This window comes from Leucoraja erinacea, chromosome 30, assembly GCF_028641065.1.
Source record: "Leucoraja erinacea ecotype New England chromosome 30, Leri_hhj_1, whole genome shotgun sequence".
Classification (NCBI taxonomy): Eukaryota; Metazoa; Chordata; class Chondrichthyes; order Rajiformes; family Rajidae; genus Leucoraja; species Leucoraja erinaceus.
In genome coordinates, this window is record NC_073406.1 from 11,192,006 (window position 1) to 11,217,144 (window position 25,139).

The following is a 25,139-nucleotide window of genomic DNA, read 5'->3' on the forward strand; positions in this document are numbered from 1 at the left end:
ATTGTACATCGACTTCAATGACAGATTCTTTTCAGGAGATTTCAAACTACGCCACCCAACTAATCCCCGCTTTTAAAAAAATGTAATTACACACAAGCCCTGTTTGTTAAGTGCTGCCATAGTCCAAAACTACATGGCAAGTGCACTTGTGACACTGCAAGCATCAATTGTGAGCTAACCCATCACCAAAATAATGATTTTTTTTCATATTAAAAACAGCGGTCTCCATTTTTTTTTGCACCCAAGGGGGCAATATCAGAAAAGGAGAAATGAAATATGCAATGTATCCTTGACAAGCATACCATGAAATTGGAACCAACGTTTATATTCAGGGTTCGGGATAGTGATTTTTCGTCTGAAAGTCAGAATCCAATGCTTTTTGAGGCAAAACCACAGCATTTGTAAAACTCTCATATTTATAAGCAGTTGGTTGGTATAATGAAAATGTTCTGCTGACCTCTGGCAAAATGCTAGGCATTTTGGAGGTGAAAAAGGAAAACAGGAATAACAATTTATTGCATAAATACCCAAATGTCTCATCACATTATTTCAATCAAATTTGCACACTTGGCAGATACAAAAGTTTTCGAATCATCTATTATTTTTGGCATTCACAACAAAAGAGAGACTTTTCAATGTGAGCAATAAAGATTTGTTTCAACAGCCATTCCTCAGATGAGAGATACCATTAATCTAAACTGGTTTATCACGGCACTTCTGAAATGTGTGCTTGTTCAGACACAAGGTAACAATGTAGCATAGGCAAAAGTTACCCCTTCAAAAGGGGATTAGAAAATACCTAGATTACGTACCATTCGAACATCTATTATATCTTGGAGCATGAAACGTATCCTGGAAGACATTTTCCTTTCTTTCACTATCTTTTCCATTTGGTTGAAATATTGGTCCATGCGAGGCTAAAATGACAGTTAAAAAAAACTGTTTTTTAAAACTAATAATTGTTGAACTCTCAATTTTAATTTTAGAATCATGGAAATGTACAGCACAGAAATGGCCCATTCAGATCACTTTATCATGCCGCCCACCTACGCGAATCTAATTTGACCGCATTTGATACATATCCCTCTACACGATTCCTGTGCAAGTAGCTGTCTGAATGCCTTTTAAAAATTATGGGTGTGTTGCCTCTGCCACCTGCTCTTGCAGCTCATTCCAGATAGTCATCACACTGTAGGAAAATACTACCTCAGATCTCTTAAATTTCTTTCTCTCCTTAAACCTCTGCCTTCTACTTTTAGTTTAATTTAGTTTAGAGATACAACATGGAACCAGGCCTTTCGGCCTACCGAGTCTTTGCAGACCAATGATCACTCGTACACTACACACTGGAGACAATTTACAGAAGCCAATTAACCTTCAAACCTGTATGTATTTGGATGTCAAGTTGGGAAAAGGGGAAGTACAACGGGAACTGGGGGTCCTTGTTCATCAGTCAATGGTGCAGCAGGCAGTGAAGAAAACGAATGGCATGTTGGCCTTCACAACAAGAGGAGTTGAGTATAGAAGCAAAGAGGTCCTTCTGCAGTTGTACAGGGCCCTAGTGAGACCACACCTGGAGTATTGTGTGCAGTTTTGGTCCCCTAATTTGAGGAAGGGCATTCTTGGTCTTGAGGTGAGGGAGTGCAGTGTAGGTTTACAAGGTTAATTCCCGGGATGGCGGGACTGTCATATGCTGAGAGAATGGAGCGGCTGGGCTTGTACATTCTGGAATTTAGAAGGATGAGAGGGGATCTTATTGAAACATATAAGATTATTAAGGGTTTGGACATGCTAGAGGCAGGAAACATGTTCTAGATGTTGGGGGAGTCCAGAACCAGGGGCCACAGTTTAAGAATAAGGGGCAAGCCATTTAGAACAGAGATGAGGAAACACTTTTTCACACAGAGAGTTGGGAGTCTGTGGAATTCTCTGCCTCAGAGGGCGGTGGAGGCCAGTACTCTGGATACTTTCAAGAGAGAGCTAGGTAGGACTGTTAAAGATAGCGGAGTCAGTGGATATGGGGAGAAGGCAGGGACGGGGTACTGATTGGGGATGATCAGCCATGATCACATTGAATGGTGGTGCTGGCACGAAGGGCTGAATAGCCTCCTCCTCCACCTATTGTCTATCCTATCTGTGCATCTCAATTTTATACGGTCACTCCTCAGTGCTAGTGAGGACCAATTCAGCCTACCTAATCTCTCCTCCTAACCACAGCCCTCCATTACAGGTAATATCCTCATTAATCTATTCATCATTCATCTATTGCTACGACAATAGCAAACGATTATGCAGTTATAATTTGGACCTTTTAAAAGTTTAGGACTCAAAAATACCTTGATAGAAAAAACAGAGATATAGGTTAAAAGAAGGCAAGTTTTTACTGAGCTTCACAATGGCGAGGGTGCCATTCCAGAGAAATTCCTTGTGGAATTTGGGAAATAACAACGGTAAAGTGTATGGTAGCAGGAATATAATAACATGTTTTCAGAATTAGAGATTGATTTATTTGCTCAATATCGTCATTCAATTTTTGGACAGAAATTTAGTACAATGGGTTCTGTTTTCACCGTGTATGATTGCCACTTTTAAAAGCATGCAATGAAGCAGTTCCTATTTTAACCACTAAACGGCGCTACTGAAACATTCTTCAATCCAAAAGCTTTCAGGACGATCATTTTGCAATTTAAATGCTACTTTCCAAATCATTGATCCTTAAGTATTACCAATTTCAAAATGTTCAAGTTTCTTTCCTTCTTGCCTTTAGTAAAACAGATATTGTCGAACTGAATAAAGCGCTTTAAGGCATACAGTGTAATTGTGAGCACAATAAGAGTCAGCTTTTTAATCTATTTAAGCATGAAAGCTTTATGTGCTTTTAACTATTGCGACCAAGGATAGAATATCATTTCATGATAATGTGGATGAATGAAACAGACATTGGCATGCTGTTGGCATATTTCAGAGTGTGCACATTTCTGCAGTTTATTAAAACAGAACCAGAGACGCTGCCTTATCCAACTATATTCAATAAAGCTTGGAAAAGGTTTTCTAATTGTAACTAAAAGGGATGTCTCTCTATCCTGCTCTGAGCATTCATATCTAAAGGAGGTGAAGAGTACCCGATCATTTATAAAGAATAATCAGTTTAATACATACATCTGTATTCTTAGCCCACATCAACTCCAACTTAATATTCAACTTGACCCATAAAGTGTCAAACCACATTTAATTTTTTTGGCTCGATAATGCTTTTATTCAGATTTCCGGAACACCTTATGAGAAGCCTTAGTGAACTAAAACTTTTGTAGTCAAATTTGGTCCATTATCTGATAAATAATGGCCATATATCCACAGCAAGAAAATGGATTGGAAATGAGCTGCTATTTGATTACAATATGTTTACCTGCATTCTACAAAACCTACCACAGGTTTACCTGCATTCTACACGTGATGATAAACTAAACTCAGAAACGTGACGATAAACTAAACTCAGACCTGCATTTAACACAAAACTGCACATTTGATTCAATAATGTACAATTGACTACCAAAAGTATATGCAATGGAAAGAAATTAATTGAAATGAAAATAAGAGAAACATGTGAAGCTATCTTCAAATGTAAATATGGAATGTAGAATTTGTGAAATATGGAATTTAAAATGTACATAGTAAGGTTTGCAACAAGTAATCTGATATGTGATAAAATAATCTGCTACAGAAAATTGAATAAAGTTCTCAGGAGTACCAGAAAATATTTTCTGTACATTATAGTAGTCACTGCACCTTGTATCAATCAAAATGAGCAGTTAGGCGTTCAATTGAAATCCCCATTGGAAAGAAAATGTTCAGGGAATTTGGTGTCAGGCATGTGAGCAATGTGGCCTGTTCAATGCACCTGCTGAGGATAATGGTGAGGGAGAAGATGCTGAAGCTGCTTTGCTTTTCCTATAGATAGATTTAGTAGGTTTTATGGAATCAGCTTTTTTGGTACCTCTACAAAGCCTCGCAGTGATGTATGTTTTGCAAGTCTAGAGACACATGAAGGGCAGAAATCTCTACTAACCAACCAGTTTTGTTCTGCGTTTGAGGTCTTGATCTTTAACACCCTTGATTTTTAACACCACAGATAGCTAAAACACCAAGAACTCACCACTATTTTTATTGGGGTGTAGGTGAGAAAGAATTAATTTGGAAGATAACAGAGGCAGATTATGTCATTTTAAGAATACTGCACTGAGATGCTAAATCTTGCATTGTATATGGAAGAACTATTTAAAGGTCAGGGAGACCCAACTGGTTAGCTGTATTTGGGATAAATCTTCCTTTTGTTGTGATGGAGGATGAGCTGCAAAATTTATACAGATGTTATCCGCAGCTCTCCCAGCAGAAATGACACAATCACAATCTCCATGCATACAGTGCATTCAGAAAGTATTCAGACCCCTTCACCTTTTCCACATATTGTTACGTTACAGCCTTATTTTAAAATGGATTACTTTTTTTTTTTAAATCATCAATCTACGCACAATACCCCAGAATGAAGAAGCAAAAACAGATGCATAGAAATTTTTGCGAAGTAATTAAAAAAAAAAAACTGAAATATCACATTTACATAAGAATACAGACCCTTTGCTACGACACTCAAAATTGTGCTTAGGTTCATCCTTTTTCCATTGATTATCCTTAAGATGTTTCTATAATGCATCCACCAGTGGTAAATTAAATTGATTGGACATGATTTGGAAAGGCACACCTGTCTACATAAGGTCACACAGTTGACTGTGCATGTCAGAGCAAAAACCAAGCCATGAAGACAAAAGAATTGTCTGCAGACCTCCGAGACAGGATTGTGTCGAGCCACAGATCTGGGCATAAAACAATTTCTGCAGCATTGCAGGTCCAGAAGAGCACAGTGGCCTCCGTCATTCTTAAATAGAAGAACTCTCATAGGGCTGGCCGCCCGGCCAAACTGAGCAATCGGGGGAGAAGTGCCATGGTCAGGGAGGTGACCACAAACCCTATGGTCAATCTGACAGAGCTCCAGAGTTCTTCTGTGGAGATGGGAGAACTTTCCAGAAGGGCAACTGTATCTGCCGCACTCCACCAATCAGACCTTTATGGTTGAGTGGCCAGACGGAAGCCACTCCTCAATAAAAGGCACATGACAGCCCGCTTGGAGTTTGCCAAAAGACATAAGAAACAAGATTCACTGGTCTGATGAAACCAAGATTGAACCTTTTGGCCTGAATGTCAAGCGTCACGTCTGGAGGAAACCAGGCACCGCTCATCACCTGGCGAATACCATACCTACGGTGAAGCATGGTGGTGGCAGCATCATGCTGTGGAGATGTTTTTCAGCGGCAGGAACTGGGAGACTAGTCAGCATCGAGGGAAAGATGAACGGAGCAAAGTACAGAGGGATCCTTGACGAAAACCTGCTCCAGAGTGTTCTGGACCTCAAACTGGGGCAGAGGTTCACCTTCCAACAGGACGACCACCATAAGCACACAGCCAAGACAACGCAGGAGTGGCTTTGTGACAAGTCTGTGAATGTCCTATAGTGGCCCAGCCAGACACCGAACTTGAACCCGATCGAACATCTCTGGAGGGACCTGAAATTAGCTGTGCATCGACACTCCCCATTCAACCTGACAGAGCATGAGAGGATCTGCAGAGACGAAAGGGAGAAATTACCCAAATACAGGTGTGCCAAGCTTGTAGCGTCAAACCCCAAAAGACTCGAGGCTGTAATCACTGCCAAATGTGCCTCAACAAAGTACTGAGTAAAGGGTCTGAATACTTATGTAAATGTGATATTTCAGTTATTTCTTTTTAATTACTTTGGAAAAATTTCTAAACACCTGTTTCGCTTTTTAATTATGGGGTATTGTGTGCAGATTGAAGATTAAAAAAAAAGAATTTAATCATTTTAGAATAAGGCTGTAACGTACCAAAAAGTGGAAAAAGTGAAGGGGTCTGAATACTTTCTGAATGTACTGTATGTGCCCTTGATTGAAACAAACACAAAAATATAATCAATTCCCCCAGGGAATTGTGAATTACTGCTGCTCAGTGTAATTTTCATTACACCTCACCCAGGTGGGGAAAGAGGCCACTTCACCAGTATAACATTTTCCTTTTTGACAGCAATTATTGTTTCGATGACTATTACTGCTACAGTGCCCTCCATAATGTTTGAGACAAAGACCCATCATTTATTTATTTGCCTCTGTACTCCACGATTTGAGATTTGTAATAGAAAAAAATCATATATGGTTAAAGTGCACATTGCAGATTTTAATAAAAGCCATTTTTATACATTTTGGTTTGACCATGTAGAAATGACAGCAGTGTTTATACATAGTCCCATTTCAGGACGGCAGAATGTTTGGAACACAGCAATGTCATGTCAATGAAAGTAGTCATGTTTAGTATTTTTTTGCATATCCTTTGCATGCAATGACTGCTTGAAGTCTGCGATTCATGGATATCACCAGTTGCTGGATGTCTTCTCTGGTGATGCTCTGCCAGGCCCGTATTGCAGCCATCTTTAGCTTGTGCTTGTTTTGGGGGCTAGTCCTGTTCAGTTTTCTCATCAGCATATAAAAGGCATGTTCAATTGGGTTCAGATCGGGTGATTGAGTTGGCCACTCAAGAATTGACCATTTCTTAGCTTTGAAAAACTCCTTAGTTGCTTTAGCAGTATGTTTGGGATCATTGTCTTGCTGTAAAATGAACCGCCAGCCAATGAGTTTTGAGGCATTTGTTTGAACTTGAGCAGATAGGATGTGTCTATACACTTCAGAATTAATTTTGCTACTACCATCAGCAGTTGTATCATCAATGAAGATAAGTGAGCCAGTACCTTCAGCAGCCATAAATGCCAATGAAATAACACCCTTGACCACCGTGTTTCACAGATGAGGTGGTATGCTTTGGATTTAGGGCAGTTCAATCTCTCCTCTATGCACCAGTGCTCTCTTTCTTCTTAATGATGTTCCAAACAGTTGATTTTGGTTAGCCTCGGGTTTGGCTGGTGTCTCTAACAGTTTTAATCTTGTTTCTCAGTCTTATAATGGCTTATTTGACTTTCATTGGCACAACATAGAAACATAGAAAATAGGTGCAGGAGTAGGCCATTCGGCCCTTCGAGCCTGCACCGCCATTCAATATGATCATGGCTGATCATCCAACTCAGTATCCTGTACCTGCCATCTCTCCATACCCCCTGATCCCTTTAGCCACATCTAGGGCCACATCTAACACCCTCTTAAATATAGCCAATGAACTGGCCTCAACTACCTTCTGAGGCAGAGAATTCCAGAGATTCACCACTCTCTGGACTTCCCCAACATCGGGAACAATCTTCCTGCATCTAGCCTGTCCAACCCCTTAAGAATTTTGTACGTTTCTATAAGGACCCCCCCCAATCTTCTTAATTCTAGCGAGTACAAACCAAGTCTATCCAGTCTTTCTTCATATGAAAGTCCTGACATCCCAGGAATCAGTCTGGTGAACCTTCTCTGTACTCCCTCTATGGCAAGAATGTCCTTCCTCAGATTAGGAGACCAAAACTGTACGCAATACTCCAGGTGTGGTCTCACCAAGACCCTGTATAACTGCAGTAGAACCTCCCTGCTCCTATATTCAACTTTGGTCCTCATGTTGGCAAACAGCAATAAAAGTTTCCAAAGGTGATGGAAAGACTGGAGGAAAGATTAGGTGCCGACTGCTCTCTTATACCTGCATTAAGGAGGCAATTAAATACACCTGAGCAGTTACAAACACCTGTGAAGCCATGTGTCCCAAACACTATGATGCTCTGGAATGGGGGGGGGAGTGTTTTGTTAATAAAATCTGACAATGTGCACTTTAACCACATGTGATTTTTTTTCTATTACAAATCTCAAATTGTGGAGTACAGAGACAAATAAATAGATGATGGGTCTTTGTCCCAAACATGACGGAGGGCACTGTATGACATTTTACACACTCAAGCCCCACTCCAGAGAAACATCTGAGACACTTAGATCGACATTTGTAGATAACATTTCAATGCAGTGTTTTAAAAGTGTCACTGTGTCTCAAGTGGATGTAAATGGTACATAATTATTTTCTGTGGAGAGCCACACTGATAATTTGAATCATTTCTGAGGTTCTGTAACATTAACTAATTTACATGTTTTATGCCCTTATCAATTGATTGGTTGTGGTTCAACTAGCATTTTCTCTCATATTTTAAAATCTACTCCCAAGTATTTTGCACAGATTTAATTTGTAAACCTGGCATTGTTTTTACCCCCCCCCCTCCAAAAAAAACCTTTAGTTTTATGTTTACCAGCTCGGAATCGCATTTAACCACATGTACCTATATCCATTTTTTATTGAATAATCATCTGGCTTTCCATTCCATTAAATAAATTCTTTCCATGGAAACATTTTATATATTTTTGAGCTTTTAATTTAGAAAACACTCTTTGAATGAAGTTTATACTTGGTAAATATCTGTAGTTTCAGTGCGCTCTTTGAACCCATCACAAATTATACAGGATTTTCCTTTTTTTTGTGATTTTTTGTTTATACAGGTTCCACTGCATTCAATCAATTTAGTCTTTTTCAGTAATATTTAACTGAGATTATTCTAGTTCTTGTATCACTGTCATGGGGTAGTCCCCATGCCATAGAGTGTCTCTATTCATAACATTAAAACTAAAAAATCATGAAGTTAATTAATCAATGCCTAGAGCCTGCTCTTTTCCTGGCTGACCTCCACCTTGATTATTGCATGATTGCTGTGACCTTCAGTTTGTCTTGCATCTAAAAATCTACTGCATCCCATTCTTGAATATAATTCATGAGTGAATATCAACAGCCCTCTGGGAAAGAGAACTTCAAAGATTCATAACTTGGCATTAAGGAATGTTTAATCTCTAACTGGCAGACCTCTTAGTCCAGAGTTTCCGAACAGGGAAACACCATCTACTGACAAGCTGCTTAAAACATTAACATAAGAGCAAAGTACAACATATGCCAGGAATCAAATTAAAACAGAAAATGTCAGAAATGCTCTAAAGGTCAGATAACATCTATTAAGAATGAAAGTTTACATATTAGTAGTTGGTTGAGACATGTTTGATCAAGTACTTCATCAGCACACTGACATTTGCCATTTTACATCCTGAAGAATAAAGATAACCATGGAATAAAAGCTAGCAGTTCCAAGAGATTTATCTACTTTTAGTTCCAATAATTTCTCCCTCTCATTCTTTTCCTGATGCACTAATACAAATTTATATAGACAATAGGTGCAGGAGTAGGCCATTTGGCCCTTCGAGCCAGCACCGCCATTCAATGTGATCATCCCCAATCAGTACCCCCTTCCTGCCTCCCCCCCCCATATCCCCTGACTCCACTATTTTTAAGAGCCCTATCTAGCTCTCTCTTGAAAGCATCCAGAGAACTTGCCTCCACCGCCCTCTGAGGCAGAGAATTCCACAGACTCAGCACTCTCTGTGAGAAAAAGTGTTTCCTCGTCTCCATTCTAAATGGCTTACTCCTTATTCTTAAACTGTGGCCCCTGGTTCTGGACTCCCCCAACATCGGGAACATGTTTCCTGCCTCTAGCATGTCCAAGCCCTTAACAATCTTATATCTTTCAATGAGATATCCTCTCATCCTTCTAAACTCCAGAGTGTACAAGCCCAGCTGCTCCATTCTCTCAGCATACGACAGTCCCGCCATCCCGGGAATGAACCTTGTAAACCAACTCAATAGCAAGAATGTCCTTCCTCAAATTAGGGGACCAAAACTACACATAATACTCCAGCTGCGGTCTCACTAGGGCTCTGTACAACTGCAGAAGGACTTCTTTGCTCCTATATTCGATTCCTCTTGTTATAAAGGCCAACATGCCATTCGCTTTCTTCACTGCCTGCTGTACCTGCATGCTTACTTTCATAGACTGATGTACAAGGACCCCCATATCCCGTTGTACTTCCCCTTTTCCCAAATTGACACCATTTAGATAGTAATCTGCCTTCCTGTTTTTGCTACCAAAGTGGATAACCTCACATTTATCAGCATTAAACTTCATCTGTCATGCATCTGCCCACTCCCCCAACCTGTCCAAGTCACCCTGCATTCTCATAGCATTCCTTAGGAATTTCCTTTGGAAATTCACGCTAATGAGCAGAATATCACTGATAAAAATCCCTGAATTTGTATGTACAAAATGATGCAGTATTGAAAGGAGGTCAGAATGGTGCAGGAGAAAGGGTTGGTATCATAAAGCATTGGCAACATTGAGTGAAAGTGGGTGGGCTCTACATGAACCAGGCTGAAACTAGTGCTTTGTAAATTGAATAATGAGAGCTATAGATTGAAGCAAGTTAGGTGAAGATTTGATTGAAGGGAAATATACAAAATAAAAACTCAAATTGATAAAAGAGATAAATTTACAACAGATTGCAAGAGATTGTAAATTCTTGCTGTTTTTTTCAAAATGACACAAAGTGCTGGAGTGTGGATCAGGCAGCATCTCTAGACAACATGGAGAGATATTGAGGGGCGTTCCTAAAAAAAGCCCCACTGAAACACCAGCAGCAGAGATGTAGCATGGCTTCTGATATATAATGTTACTGCAACTAGCATGCCAGTGCCATGTCTCACCACAGGTTTACATTTTCTGAAGCAACCTCACAGATGTCTCAATTAAAACTGAGCATATTAATTACTCTGCCAATTTCTAGAAAGTACAGGGTGCACAAATTTGCTTTATATCCATCACTGCTCAAGGTCCCAACCTCTCCTTTTGACTCAAGTACATAAGTTCCTGAAAAACTGTCAGCTAAAATATTTTGGCAAGATTTTTGTAAACTTTAGGAATGTGGCAAACTCCTTCTGGTGCATGACAAAAAACTGCCGATGCCAGAAATCTGAAATAGAAACCCAATTCTGGGATGGTCAGTAAGCAAGGAAGCATCCTATGAAAAGAGAAATTGTTTCAAATCAATGACCATGCACCAGAACTAGAGTGAGGAAACAGCTCATATGAGTTTTGTCTCACCTCTCCAATTCCTTCGAAGGGCCATTTTATTTAGAATAACACATTATTTAAAACTTTAAACAGACTGATCCATGGCAAAGGAATTTGGTTTCAAATTTATCAGCAGCAACTCAAGTGGTGTACTTTTTAAAAGTTAACTCCAAGTCCAAAGTTAAACAAGTTCACAAGTTATTGATTGCACAAAAAACAGTAAAATACATTAACTGTTAAGTAAAATGCAATTAACGATTAATACATTTCCAAGTACTAAAGGTTTCAACAGCCAACTTGGGAATTGAGGCCAATATCAGATGAATGAGATTCATTTCTTCATGGAGTACGAATTAAAATGTTATTTATCTACAAATATCCAATTTCTGGCTTACACAATTCCATAAAGATTTTAATTAAACATTTTACATGAGAAGTATACGTCAATACACAGGAAGACGTGCAGATTGAAGATGCATGTGCATTTCTATAAAATGCTTACAGTAGGATCACGTGACAATAAAGTACCATAGAACCACTGAGTAAAACATCTTTCTCCGCAGAACTCCTTTAAAACTTCTTCCTTCCACCTTAAACCTATACCTTTTAGTAACTTTATACACCTCTGTCAGGTCACTTCCTCAACAACAAGAACAATAATTATAGCCTATCCAATCTTCTTGTTTATCTAAAAGCTTCCAATTCAGCCAAAATGCTGGTGAATATACCCTCTGCACTCTCTTCCGACTGAAGAAGGGCATCGAACCGAAACGTCACTTGCTGAGTTACTCCAGCACTGTGTCCCTTTTTGTGTAAGCCAGCATCTGCAGTTCCTTGTTTCTACATATCCTTCCTTTCGTAAGATGACCAGAACTGCTCATAATACTCCAAGTGTGGTCCAATCAGTATTTTGTACAGTTTCAATATCCGGTCCCAAATTTTATATTCTTTGGTCCTACAAATGCCTTCTTCACCGCCCTAGCTACTTGAATTGCTTCTTGCAGGGAATTATGGAATTTGACCTGAAGATCTGTGTTCATCGACATTCTTTCGCACCCTATCATATACTGTACATGTTCTATCCCTATTTAACTTCCCAAAATACACCTTACACTTGTCAGGATTAAATTTCATCTGCCAACACTCCACCTAACCTTTCATCTGATCTATATCCTGCTGTAGCCTTTGAAAACCTTCCAGCGGAACCAAGTGTTCCTTGCTATTCTTAATACCACAAACTTCCATGTCATCCACACAGTTACTAACTATAGGACCTGCTATTTTTGGAAATGCTTTAAAACACAATATTTAAAACCGGCCTTGTCAACTCACAAATGAATGAATGAATGATTGAATGATATCTTTATTTCGAACGATTAAAAAAAGAAGAAAGAAAAAGAAATGATGAAAATGAATAAATAAAAGGAAAATTATATATATATATATAAAATACATAAATACATACATACACACATACATACATATACATAACATATATGTACATACATAAATTAAAAAATCAAAAGCCAGTTTCAACATAATACACATTAGACACGTTCGAAAAGGGATAGGAAGAAGCCTATGCTTGTCAAGTCCTACCCCCATTCTTCACCATTAACAAATGCAAAATTCAATAAACTAAACTAAACAGACAATTCAAATAAAACTACTCCAATCAAGCTATTAAGAAAAAAAGAACAAAAAAAAGAAAAGAACAAATAAAGGGGTTTAGTGTTAGCTGATCGCCTCATTTAAATTCACACAGCACTTGTTTTGATTGGTTTGTGATTGGATATCACAAAGCAATGGATTGGAGTTTTGAGTGGCTGTTAAAACATACATTGCAACACTACACCACGGCTTGATGGACAACAAAAAGCCATTTCTAAATTATAAATTAAAAATTAATTCCACAAAATCTTCGATAAGATGGAAAAAATGTATCCTTTTAGTATCTTAAAAATGCTTCTAATCATTGCTAGTTCCATTTTTTCCCTAATCACAAGAAAAGTAAAGAGCACAATAATATTTTGGAGAAACATTGAAATTTACACACGTGCAAATGTACCCCCTCGGCCCACCTGGTCCATGCCGCAAGATGCCTATCCACGCAAATCTCATTTGTTAATCCTGTATCCCTCTGCTCTTCGTATCAAAGTACCTGTCCAAATGCCTTTTAAACATTGTAATTGTATCTGTCTCCACTACGTCCTGACAACTTGTTCTAGATATTCACTATCCTCTGTGTGAAAAAAACGTATCCTCAGATCTTTTCACCTTAATCCTATGCCCTATTGATCTCAACAGCTCTGACCTGGGAAAAAGATTCTGAGTATCCATCCTATCTTTGTCCCTCAACATCTACAAGGTTACCCTTCAGCTTTCTAAATTCCAGTGATAATATCCCAGCCTATCCAATCTCACCTCACAACTACAGGCAAAATGTTGATGAATCTCTTCCAATCTTTCTAATGTTACCACATCATTCCTGTAGTGTGGTGACCTGAACTGTACTTAATATAGAAACATAGAAAATAGGTGCAAGAGTAGGCCATTCAGCCCTTCGAGCCAGCACTGCAATTCAATATGATCATGGCTGATCATCCAAAATCAGTACCCCGTTCTGGCTTTCCCCCCATATCCCTTGATTCCCAAAGCCCCAAGAGCTAAATCTAACTCTCTCTTGAAAACATCCAGTGAATTGGCCTCCACTGCCTTCTGTGGCACAGATTCACAACTCTCTGGGTGAAGAATTTTTTCCTCATCTCAGTCTTAAATGGCCTACCTCTTATTCTTAAACTGTGACCCCTGGTTCTGGACTCCCCCAACATCAGGAACACTTTTCCTGCATCTACCCTGTCCAATCCTCTAAATTCCAAATTCCAGCGAATACAAGCCAAGTTGACCCATTATAGACAATAGACAATAAGTGCAGGAGTGGCCAATTCGGTTCTTCTGGCCAGCACCGCCATTCACAGTGATCATGGCTGATCACTGCTTCCTTCATCATATGTCAAATATCTAATACGCTCTTAACCAACGTTTTGTGTGCAACATGATGGCCCAACTACTATATTCAATGCTTTGACCTATTACGGTCAATTCATTAATTAGTCTGTTACTAATAAAAGAACAAGTATAACTCGCTGATGACTATAAAAATAGCAAAATGGTTTATTATTTTGGGCCCACAACAATACGATTGACATTCAATGGCCTCACAAACCACTCAAACATCCACCCCACTTTAATATAATTGGACCTCGGCATTGTTTCAAACATGACAAAAATCCTATGACGGTCCTAATTCCCCCAAGTTCAGAACAGTACCACGAACTGGACTGATTTAACATTGTCTGACTCTCAGTACTCTTTTTAGTGAATGGTTCCAATGACTTCATCAATGACGTCCTCTGTCCAACCAGAAGTGTCTGTGCATTGATGGTGCTTGGAGGGCATAGTCTAGGAAGCCCAGACCCAATCCCATGAAGTCCCATAGCATTAGGTTTAACACTTGCATGAAACTTCCAGTCGATTCCCAGTTTTCCAAGAACAGCAAATGATGCATTATAAAATAACAGCCTAAGAAAGCTATATAATAAGCAGTGGAAGCAATATGCTATAGGCAGAGTTAAAATCTGACAACCAGCAGATCAAGTCAGAAAATCCCATTATGAAAAGTGGCCAGTATTAAACAATTAATAAGAGGTGGATCCATCAATATGCCCATTAATGATGGTGCAGTCCAACATTTGGAAGCAAAGAAATAAACAGAATGAGCTCAGAAATTAATGCCCAATGGATGCCTCATGTCATACATTGGTCTCAATCAATTTAATTCATCCATGTAAAATCAAGAAATGTGACTTTAAAAATTGCATTGAGCTGCACTGTAATATTACATGTAACCACAGGTAGATAGGTCAAAGTGGTAATATGATGATGAATTAAAATTGGTAAATGACAGGAAGCTCATGATCACCCCTGTGACATGAAGACCGATACTCTGCAAAATGGTCATCCAATTTGTGTTTATTTTCCAAATGTAAGAATTTTGTAAGTTTCTATAAGATCCCCCCTCAATCTTCTAAATTCTAGTGAGTACAAGCCGAGTCTACCCAGTTTCTTCATATGAAAGTCCTGACATCCCAGGAATCAGACTGGTGAACCTTCTCTGTACTCCCTCTATGGTTGGAGAGTAATCAACTTACGGAAAATAGTCAGGAAAAATCGGACCATTTTTGGATTGGCAACAGTATATTTAGGGTATAAATTAATGCCGCAGAAATCGGATCAGGAGGACATGAGGAGGATGCAAAGGGACAAGATAGATTTAGTGAGTGGGCAAGTGAGGATGGCAGATGAGAAAAAATGTGGGAAAATGTGAGGTTATTCTCTTTGGATGGAAGAATGAAAAGTCAAACAATTGAAATGGAATGAAACTGCAAAATATTGCAGTACGGGTGCCCTAGACCATGACACAAAATATTGACCTGCCGATATTTAAATATTTAGGAAAGCTTATGAAATGTATAAAACCAGGGAAGATTTGATGCAATTTTACAGGAAGTTGGTGAGACTGCACTTGAGGTACTATATACAGTTGTCTTCATATTTAAGAAAGGATATACTTGTATCAGTTGTCGGCCGAGTGAGCAAAGGTTATTTTGAGAGCTGATCTTATTTAAACTTGAGAATCGGACACATTGTAGGATATCCAGAAGTGCTTTTCTAAGATCGTGAATCTTAGAATTATCTACCCCGAGGATTGTGTAGAGGAGTCATTCATTGTTGAGATGGTAGATGTTTGAAGTATAAGGATGTCTTCTTCTTCTTCTTCTTGCCTATGGTGTGCACAGCCTAAAGTTGTAGGATAACTTGTTCTATTTGATCTTGTATGATTGTGCTCGACAGGTTGATTGCATTCATCAAAACAGGGCCAACCACGTGAAGGTTGCAATCTTCCACCCCCTCAGGATGTCAAGGGATATGGGAAGAGAGAGTGGGAAAGTGGTATTGAAGCCACGAATGGGTGAACCATTATCTTAATGCATAGTAGGTTTGACTGCATAGCGCTTAGCTCCATTCACATCAGTCGGTCATTTTATGCAGGAAGGCTTGGCTAGCATTGAGAAACAGGTTGGTAAGGGACGAGGAATGCCATTCAAGTGGCCAGGAATGGCTGTGCATGACAAAACAGAGTTTAACCTCATAACATTCAAGAGTGTTGATGTTATCGGACTTCTTCTATCAACACCCTGCTAGTGTTCGGGGAGGTTGAGGGCATGCTCATTGATAAACCATGCCGTCATTATTGACTAGAAATTCAACTGAAGCAGTCACATAGATACTAGCTCAGAGTTCAGAAACAAGATATCCTGCAGCAAACAACACTCCTAATTATAAAAGCCAAGGTATAAGTTGGAAGTGCAATGTAATAGTCTCTGCTACTCCAGCAATTGAGAACCTTAAAAATATTCAGCACAAAACAGTCCATGTTCTTCAACAGCAACTCTCAAACAAGTCACATCTATTACAAGATCAGTGCTACAAAGCACATATGAACAACACCGCATGCAAGACCCCTGCCTTAGGATACATTCTCCTGACTCGCAAATCTATTGCTATTCCTTTATAAAACAGAAAATTGTGGAAAATTCTCAACAGATCAGGTGACATCCGTAGAGAGAAAAAAAGTTGAGCTTTCAGATCAAAATGGTGAAAACTTAGAAAATGAGTTGAGAAAAGAGAGCATGCTGGAAAGAATGAAGGAAGTGGCTGTGAAAGGATGGGTACCAAGAATGACAGATGCAAAATGCCTGAAAGATAGTGAATGAGAGAAAAAGTTTGGAATTATGAAATACAGAACATTTTAGTTGTTAGAAAGTTGAAATACAAGAATGTTGGAAAATCCTGAGATTGTACACTATCAGGAGAGAACAAAATGGGTTAATGCGAAAGATCGACAAACTTTGATTGGAACCGTTTTGTTCAGATACACACTGGTTACCAGAAATTGTTTGACTTCAACATTTAGCTGTTGTTCCTCGTGCTTAGGCTTGACTTTGTTCAAACAGCGTAAGGGCCAAGGCAGAAGTCAGCATAAGCAGGAGCTGGAGTATTAATGTGACAGGCAATTGGAAGATCAGGCTTATCCTTTTGGACTGAGCAATGGTGTTTTGCAAAGCAGTCATCTAGTTTAGTCTCTTCCATAAGGAGAAGACATTGGGAGTGTGAATTCTTAAGTCAGTGTGACATTGGAACCTCAGTCTGTCAATAAATGTTCAAGCAAAGACCCTAGACATTTAGCCTTATGCTTTGGGCTGAATATTGCTTGGAATTTGAACGTTACCTGTAGTTTAAGCAGTAAACTATAGGTTATTACTTAAGGTTAATGAGAATTATACTCAAATCCATTATTTCATGAAACAATAAAACGTCTTTAAAAAAAATCCTTGTTCACTTACCTTTGCCTTCTCAAAGTCGAGGTCCTTGCCAATTGTGGTTAATAACCTACATAAACATTCTAATGACTCTTCATCGTGGTTTTTTAGTAGTTTCACAACACAATCGTGCATGATGGCTTCTGTTAACATTTTAAGTTTGAACAGTTCACCAATAAATTTAATGTTTCCAATGGACCTTCTACGAGCCTTGTCCTTGGATTCTTCCAGCTCATCCTGAAGCCTGGACTTCTCTTCTGTCTGCAGAAAATGAGATAGAAAATATGGTTTTATCCAGGAATGTTCGCATATTATAATGAAAGTTACAAAATAATTTTGAGCTGATAATATGGTGCTCTCAAGTTTTTTTTGCTGATATGAACTACTGTTTACTAATTTTGCATAGGTAGCCTTGAGCGAAATACAATGTGCTGGAGGAACTCAGCAGGTCAGGCAGCATCTGTGGGAAAGGTCCCAGCCTGAAACATTGTCTGTCCATTTCCCTCTACAAATGCTACTGACCCAGAGTTCCTCCAGCATTGTGGTTTTTGTTTGCTCAAGATTTCAGCATCTGCAGTTCTTGGTATTTCAATTGTATAATTAGTCCTTGATTCATGAAAGGATCAGGTTCCTGGAAACGTGAAATCAAAAGTTTGGGTGTGAGGCATTGTCAGTATTTTGATGGAATGTCTTCAAATGGACAGCAAATGGAGAGCTAATTGTAAAAGTGAAAAATAAATTCCAATATAACTTATAAGGAAACATAACCTAAAGAGCAAATAGTATTGTTTTAACAACAATCAAATATAGAACATTCATAACTCAAGGAATATTGGTTTAATTTTCAGGTTATATTTATAAATTATTCTAAATATTGCTATTGCCAGAAAGTTTAAAACTACTAAATGCTTTTTGGAATTTGAACAATGTTATAAACTCAAATGTGGCAATTAACAAAGCACACATCACAGAATCTAGCTACGTGCAAATGTATTAATTTTATGCCTTTCACTGCAAAATAACAAGCAACAACTAAAAATGATCTGTAGCAAAGAAAAATTAACATTAATGATGGGCAATAACTTATACACACACACACATTATGTGTGGTGAGTGACTCCAATAATGGCTGCCAAAGTTTAATATTTAATTAAGCTTAATTTTAAATTCAGTGTCCAATGTCGCCCTACTAATTAACAAGGAAAATTCCAAATATTTCTTGTGCTGGAAGGATAGTCTGGCCAAATGTATTTAAAAACTTCTCACAAATGCACTAAATTTGGAATTTGCAACAACCGACCACAGATGAAAAGTCCAGATCCGAGGCTTTCGACAAGGATGATCCAACACTGTATAAGATGGTTAAATATAATCTCCGCAAGGTTATCAGGGAGGCCAACAGAGAGTTCCCCAACAAGCCACAGGCTCAATTCAAATAAGCGGATGGCAGGCGATTATGGCCGAGTCTGAATATCATCATGGGCTAAATGCTAAAATCGGAGCCGATCTCTGGCAACCACACATCTCTACCAGCTGAGCTTTATGCCAGTTTTGAACAGGCGAACAAAGCTCCATCCTGGTGTGTTCCCCCATCTCCGACTGGCTCTGTCCAATATATCATGGTGGCAGAAGTCAGATCTGCTTTCACAAGGGTAAACTCTCAGAATTTGCTGGACAGTTTCAGAAATTTGTGCGTCATTTAACTGGCCACAGACTTTGCCGACATCTTTAATTTTTCGTTTCAACAGTTCACTCTTCCCTTCAGTTTCAAGGAAACCTCCAACATTCTAATCCCCCACTATAATAAAATGACCCGTCTTGGTAACATCCGCCCACTAGCTCTAACATCGACCACAATGAAGAGCTTTGAAAGATTGATAATTGCCCACACCTGTGCCAGACTTCTGGACAATGTAGACCCCCTGCAATGTGTATACAAGAAAAAGGCCTACAGACATCCTACTCTTCTCAGTAAAGGACAGCGAGGATGTGGGGTTCATGATAGAAGCACTTTGCTGCCATGATTTATAAGATTAGCAGATTTACTGTCTGTCCCGAGTGAAGAGTGTTTTATTGTCATCTGTCCCGGAACAGAACAAGGAAATTCTTATTTGCAGCAGCATCACAGATATGTAAATATGGTGCTCTGTAAAACCATACATAAAGAACAATGTTTTTAATATAACACACACACACATACACACACACACACACATATACACACAGTTACACCAAACAAACAATAATAGTGCAAAGCCAAAAACAATGGCCTCAAGTCTTTGTAGTTTGGAGCTTATTTGGAAGTTGTAGTGTTTAATAGCCTGATGATTGTAGGGAAGAAGCTGCTCCAGAACCTAAACATTACAGTTTGCAGGCTCCTATACCTTCCTCCCGTTGGCAGGAGTGAAATGAGAGTGTGGCCAGGGTGTTGCTGACTACCTTTTGAGGCTGACTGTCTTTTTGAGGCTGCAACTCCTGAAGCCTTTTTCAGTTGACATATGGGTTTTTCAACTTTTTGGTAGATCAGAGGTGTCAAGGCTGAAATGAAGAAGGATGAAGCCAGGGCAAAATTACTGTCTCCAGAAGATTCCTTTTCCTGCTCATAATTGGCTCAATTTCACCACTGAGATCAACACAGTCAAGTTGGGCCGAAAGATCTGCTTCCATGCTGTATAAGTTTTATGACTCTGCAGCAGCTCCAAGTACAATCTCTGAATCTTCATCACAAATTGGATGGTCTGAGGGCACGCCGATTCTTCCTTATTCACAGACCCTTCATCAAAATACATCATTTGCTGGGTTGGTCTCTTCTCGCATTGGTCCTTAGGCTCTATTCACTTTCCCCATATTAAAATATATGTATTTCGGGATGTAGTGCGGAAACAAGCCCTTTGGCCCACCGAGACCACACTAGTTTTCTATTATCCCACTTTCACATCCACTTGCTGCACACTCAGTACAATTTACAGCAGCCAATTAACCTTCAAACCTGCATGTCTTTGGGACGCGGGAGGAAACTGGAGCACCCGGAGGAAACCCATGCGGTCACAGGGAGAACATGCAAACTCCACACAGGCAGCACGCGGTCAGAATCGAACCCAGGTCTTTGGCATTGTGAGGCAGCAGCTCTACCAGCCAATGTACTGCCCTATTCCATTATGAGAATGTTCACAGGCCCTAGAATTGTCCTGGTCTTCACTCTCCACCCCACTATCTTCCAAGTTCAACAAATCAGCTAGCCCAGCTCGCTCTGTCGGTAGAGCATGAGTCTCTAAATCTCAGGGTCGTGGGTTGAAGCCCTACGTTGGCGCCAAAATATGGCAAAGGGTGCAAGAATTTCATGGTGCAGTGCATATGTGACAATAAAGACCCATTGATATAATCCCCATTGACATGAGTGCAGTTGATGACAGTGTGATCCCTAGCAAAGCTTCATGCTAATTTTAGGGGCAGCAAGGTGGCACAGTGGTAGAGTTGCTACCTTACAGCGCCAGAGCCCCAGGGTCGATCCCGACCACGAATGTTGTCTGTACAGGATTTGTACGTTCTCCCAGTGACCGTGTGGGTTTCCTCCGAGTTCTTCAGTTTCCTTCCACATTCCAAAGACCTACAGGTTTGTAGGTTAACTGGCTTGGTATAAGTGTAAATCGTCCCTAGTGTAAGTGTGAGGGGATCGCTGGTCGGTACGGTCCTGTTTCCGTGCTGTATCACTAAACTAAACCATCTTTTGTAACTTTTACTATCTTCAATTTGATTCTATTACAAGAAACATCTTTCCCTTCCCCCTATTCTCTGCATTTCAAAAGAACCATTCTGCTGGCGACTCCCTGGTATGCTTTTCCACCTCCATCAATCACATCCTTGCTCACAGCACTATCCGGCAGGTGTTGTTCTTTTACCTCTTTTCCTGCTCTTTTACCTTCTCCCTTTCTACTATCTGCAGAGCAGTCTTTTTCAGTGAAGCAGCAATTCACTTGCACATCTTCCAATCCTGTACATTGTTTTCCATATTCATTATGTTTTACAATAGAGAAACCAAGCATAAAGTTGGTGACTGCTTTACATAAGGGTGATCCTGACCTTCCAGCTACCTATCATTTTAATATCCCATTCCATTCCCCTCCTAGTTCTAATCCGGCCTAATGCAAAATTGGAGAAACATCTTTCACCTGTATTATGTTGAACAACTTGGTAGATTAACAAAATACGACAAAGAGAATGGGAATGAGCTAAAATGAAGACTCAGAAAGGCACCATTCATGAGCCTAACCAACTGGCTGTCACACATTAAACAAGGCAGCCTTTCCGCAGGCAGCATACTCTCACAAATAGCAATATGATCCAAATATGTAGTAATATTAGAAGGATGATAATTGGCCAGAATACATGGGAGAACTGTCTCCTCATCCCTGAAATGATGCCATGGGACGTCTTGCCTCCATCCAAGAGATCAGACAGGGTTTCCGTACAGTGTCTTACCAGGTCAGCATCTTCATCTGTGCAACACTTCCTTAGCATGAGAGTATCAGTCTAGATTTTTATCTTTGAAATAAATTATAAAATAGCTTTATTTTAAAGAAAAGCACCAAAAGAACCTCCAGTTTATGTTTGCCCACAATTTTCTTTAACAGCTCTAGAATGCATTATTTTGGTTAGCTTGTAGAAAGGACGGCTATCAATAAGTTATAATGGCACCTACGTCATTTACAAGCAATAAAAATATAAATTGTCTTTATCAGGCACGCCACATAAACATATCAAGGCTTCTTACTTTAGCAGTAGCATCAATCTCTTTCTGTCTCTTCTCATTGACAACATCGTCTGCTTTGTCCTTTTCAAATTCTTTCTGACAGCGATTTAAGAGTAGCTTGCGAAAATTCACGGAGGCACCTGGTTTATCGGACATTGGAACCTTCAGCTGCAAATAGAAAAATGATCACAACATTTTGCAGAGATCGCGATATTAAAAAGGTAGTTCCAGTTATTTTATACAGATGAATAAATAGTTTGCATGTTCAGTAAAATTACTAACAATCCTCAAATCTTCATTTGTTTAAAAAAATCAACTCCTACTGGAGCATGCAAAAAATTTTGAATAACGAATATTTAATTGGTAGAAAACTTCAGTACTTTTATTTTCAAACTCTTGGAAATTATTCTTTATTTCTTTCAATCCACAACAATTTTGTGAACAATTCATCAGTTGGAAAATACAGACTTTGACCAAGTCTCGTTCTTATTTTCATAACATAATATATGTAGCTTTATAGGTCTTTGCTTTGTTACAGATCAATATTGAAGCTTAATGCTTATTCCTGCACAGATTCATCAGTTAACTACCTTTTACACCAGCTAGTTAATTTATTTAAGCCAAAGAACAAAAGAGCATTTTACACACATGAAAAAATAAAATTTGAAAATGCACATCCCGTTGTTCTTTGGATGTCTGCAATAATCAAAATCAAATTTAGAATTAAGAGTTATAAAAAGTTCAGCACACAGATGTAAAATGTAGATATTGATGTTTGGTGACCTACCATTGTGAGGCACCGACACATGTTGGCATACGCTACAGAGAAATTAGGCTCATCAATTGCTTTCTCAAATACTAGGTCAATAACCCCTTTCAGCCTCTCCTCTGTATCTATTGTCAGTTCCTGAACTTGTTTCATCAACTGTTGAAACATTTGTGGCGTAAGCTTGTTTAGGATGCTTCTCACTCGTCGGAACAGATCCTAGAATAAGTACAAAAATTTAATGTCAAAAGCAATAATAAATTGACATGAGCTTAAGTTGCACATTAATTCAACAAATAATAGCATGCACATTTGGCAATCTGGGGGAAATGTGTTCCAAGATCAAAACCTTCCATTTGGACTTCTTTCTCGATCACTTTTGTTAGTCAGCAAAGAGGCCTGCTTCCTGTATGCTTCAGAGACTACTTACTGTAGACCAGTAAATTAACAGAAGATTGAACGCCAGTTTACCAATCGGAATTCAAAATGTGCATTCACAACAGGAAGGACACGACACAATCCAAAAAATGTCAGAGAAGATTTTGAATAAATCAGACTACCATTCACTGAGCATGGGAATTTAATTGAGGAATCTAGTAATAAAATAAAAAGTGTCGAGTGTGCTATATTGTCTCTCAAGTTTGTTTTGCCATTGAAACAGGCCGATCTTTTATCTTGTGTTCAACTCCCATATTTTTGCAAAGTTCAAAAGTTATCAATATCGTTATTGAGTATACTTGAGTGAGCAGCCAAAGAATTACAAACCATTATGGAGAAAACTCATTAACCTACATGTAAGCCTCATCCAAACACAATAGCCACATGTTCTGGACATTCCAGAAAGACAAGACAGTTTCTTAACATACACTGTCATGAGACCTAAAAATCTGAGCTGTTTTATCACCTTTTTCTTTTAAAGGGATTACAAGGCACTCTACTCACTCTCACAAGCACAATAAGAACACACAATTAATTTAAAAATACATTTAAAAAGACCTTTTTGACTTCAACTAATTCTTATTCATTCAATGGAGTGAATAAGATACTACGCTTTCTGGAAATCCTTCATAATTAATTATTACTATTTCTCATTTAAGGCTAAAACATGCAACAAATAAGTTTTTTTTTTAACCCAACCTGTGTTTTTTGCAAGTCAGAGGCATCAGAAACTTCTTCTCGTTTTAATGTGGGCTTCCATGCATTCTCTGACTTCTTCAACTGGATGTCATCATGTGTAGATATTTGTGCAATGATTTTCCTTGGTTCTCTTCGTTGCCCATGTTGTGATCTTCTTGGACCAACATTTAGCACCTAAACAAGTAACATATAATAGCATCTTTAAGAGCTCTGGTATAAAACGAATCACATAATAATACTGCGAGTAGGAAATGAACTCAGAACCCACTTTATAAAAAGAGTGTGTAGAAAGTAATTGCAGATGTTGGTTTATACCAAATAGAGACACAAAGTGCTAGAGTAACTCAGCGGGTCAGGCAGCATCTTTGGAGTAAAAAAGGCAGGTGATGTTTCAGGTTAGGATGCTTCTTCAGACTTCTTCAAAAAGAGACATTTGAATTTAGTCACCAGAAAAACTGATAGCCTTAGTTTTAAAACCACTTGTGCATGGCTAAATTATTTGGTGTAAGTTCCATCCTAGGTGAATTTGTCATAGCAGCTCACAGGTGATACCAGTCAAGTTGGGTTTATTGCCATATGCACAGCTGTAGTGAGGTACAGACACTCCCAAACTTAAGGGTTATGTTCAGTAAACCCTTACGTTAGTTGAATTTTACTGGGTAGAAACAAGAACTGCTGATGCTGGTTTAATATACAAATGACACAAACTGCTGGAGCAATTCAATGGGTTAGGCAACATCTCTGGAGTACATGGATAGGTGACATTTCGGGTTGGGAACCTTCTTTAGATTGATTCAGTCTGCTGAGTTACTCCAGCACTTTGTGTCAATTCACTTTAAAACTAGGCACTGGGACCACTGGACTGCACCAGCGAGCCCTTCTTCACCAGCTTCCGCTCCATCTAGTTGACAACTGAAGGGTCTCAACCTGAAATATCACCTATTACTTTTCAAGAGAGAGAGAGAGAGAGAGAGAGAGAGAGATGCTATCTGACCCGCTAGGTTA

The 25,139-nt window shown here is 39.0% G+C and overlaps 1 protein-coding gene across 9 annotated transcripts in view; it reads right to left on the reverse strand.

The window, feature by feature from the left end:
* LOC129711635 (eukaryotic translation initiation factor 4 gamma 3-like) overlaps positions 1–25,139 on the reverse strand; it is a 189,340-nt gene that overhangs the window by 25,061 nt on the left and 139,140 nt on the right. For all 9 annotated transcript variants that reach the window (XM_055659431.1, XM_055659429.1, XM_055659426.1 and 6 more), the window contains 5 exons: positions 24,135–24,308; positions 23,019–23,216; positions 22,253–22,399; positions 17,506–17,742; positions 813–917 (listed from right to left, as the gene is read on the reverse strand). In XM_055659431.1, the coding sequence (XP_055515406.1) occupies positions 813–917; positions 17,506–17,742; positions 22,253–22,399; positions 23,019–23,216; positions 24,135–24,308 (861 nt within the window). The remainder of the gene's footprint in view (positions 1–812; positions 918–17,505; positions 17,743–22,252; positions 22,400–23,018; positions 23,217–24,134; positions 24,309–25,139) is intronic.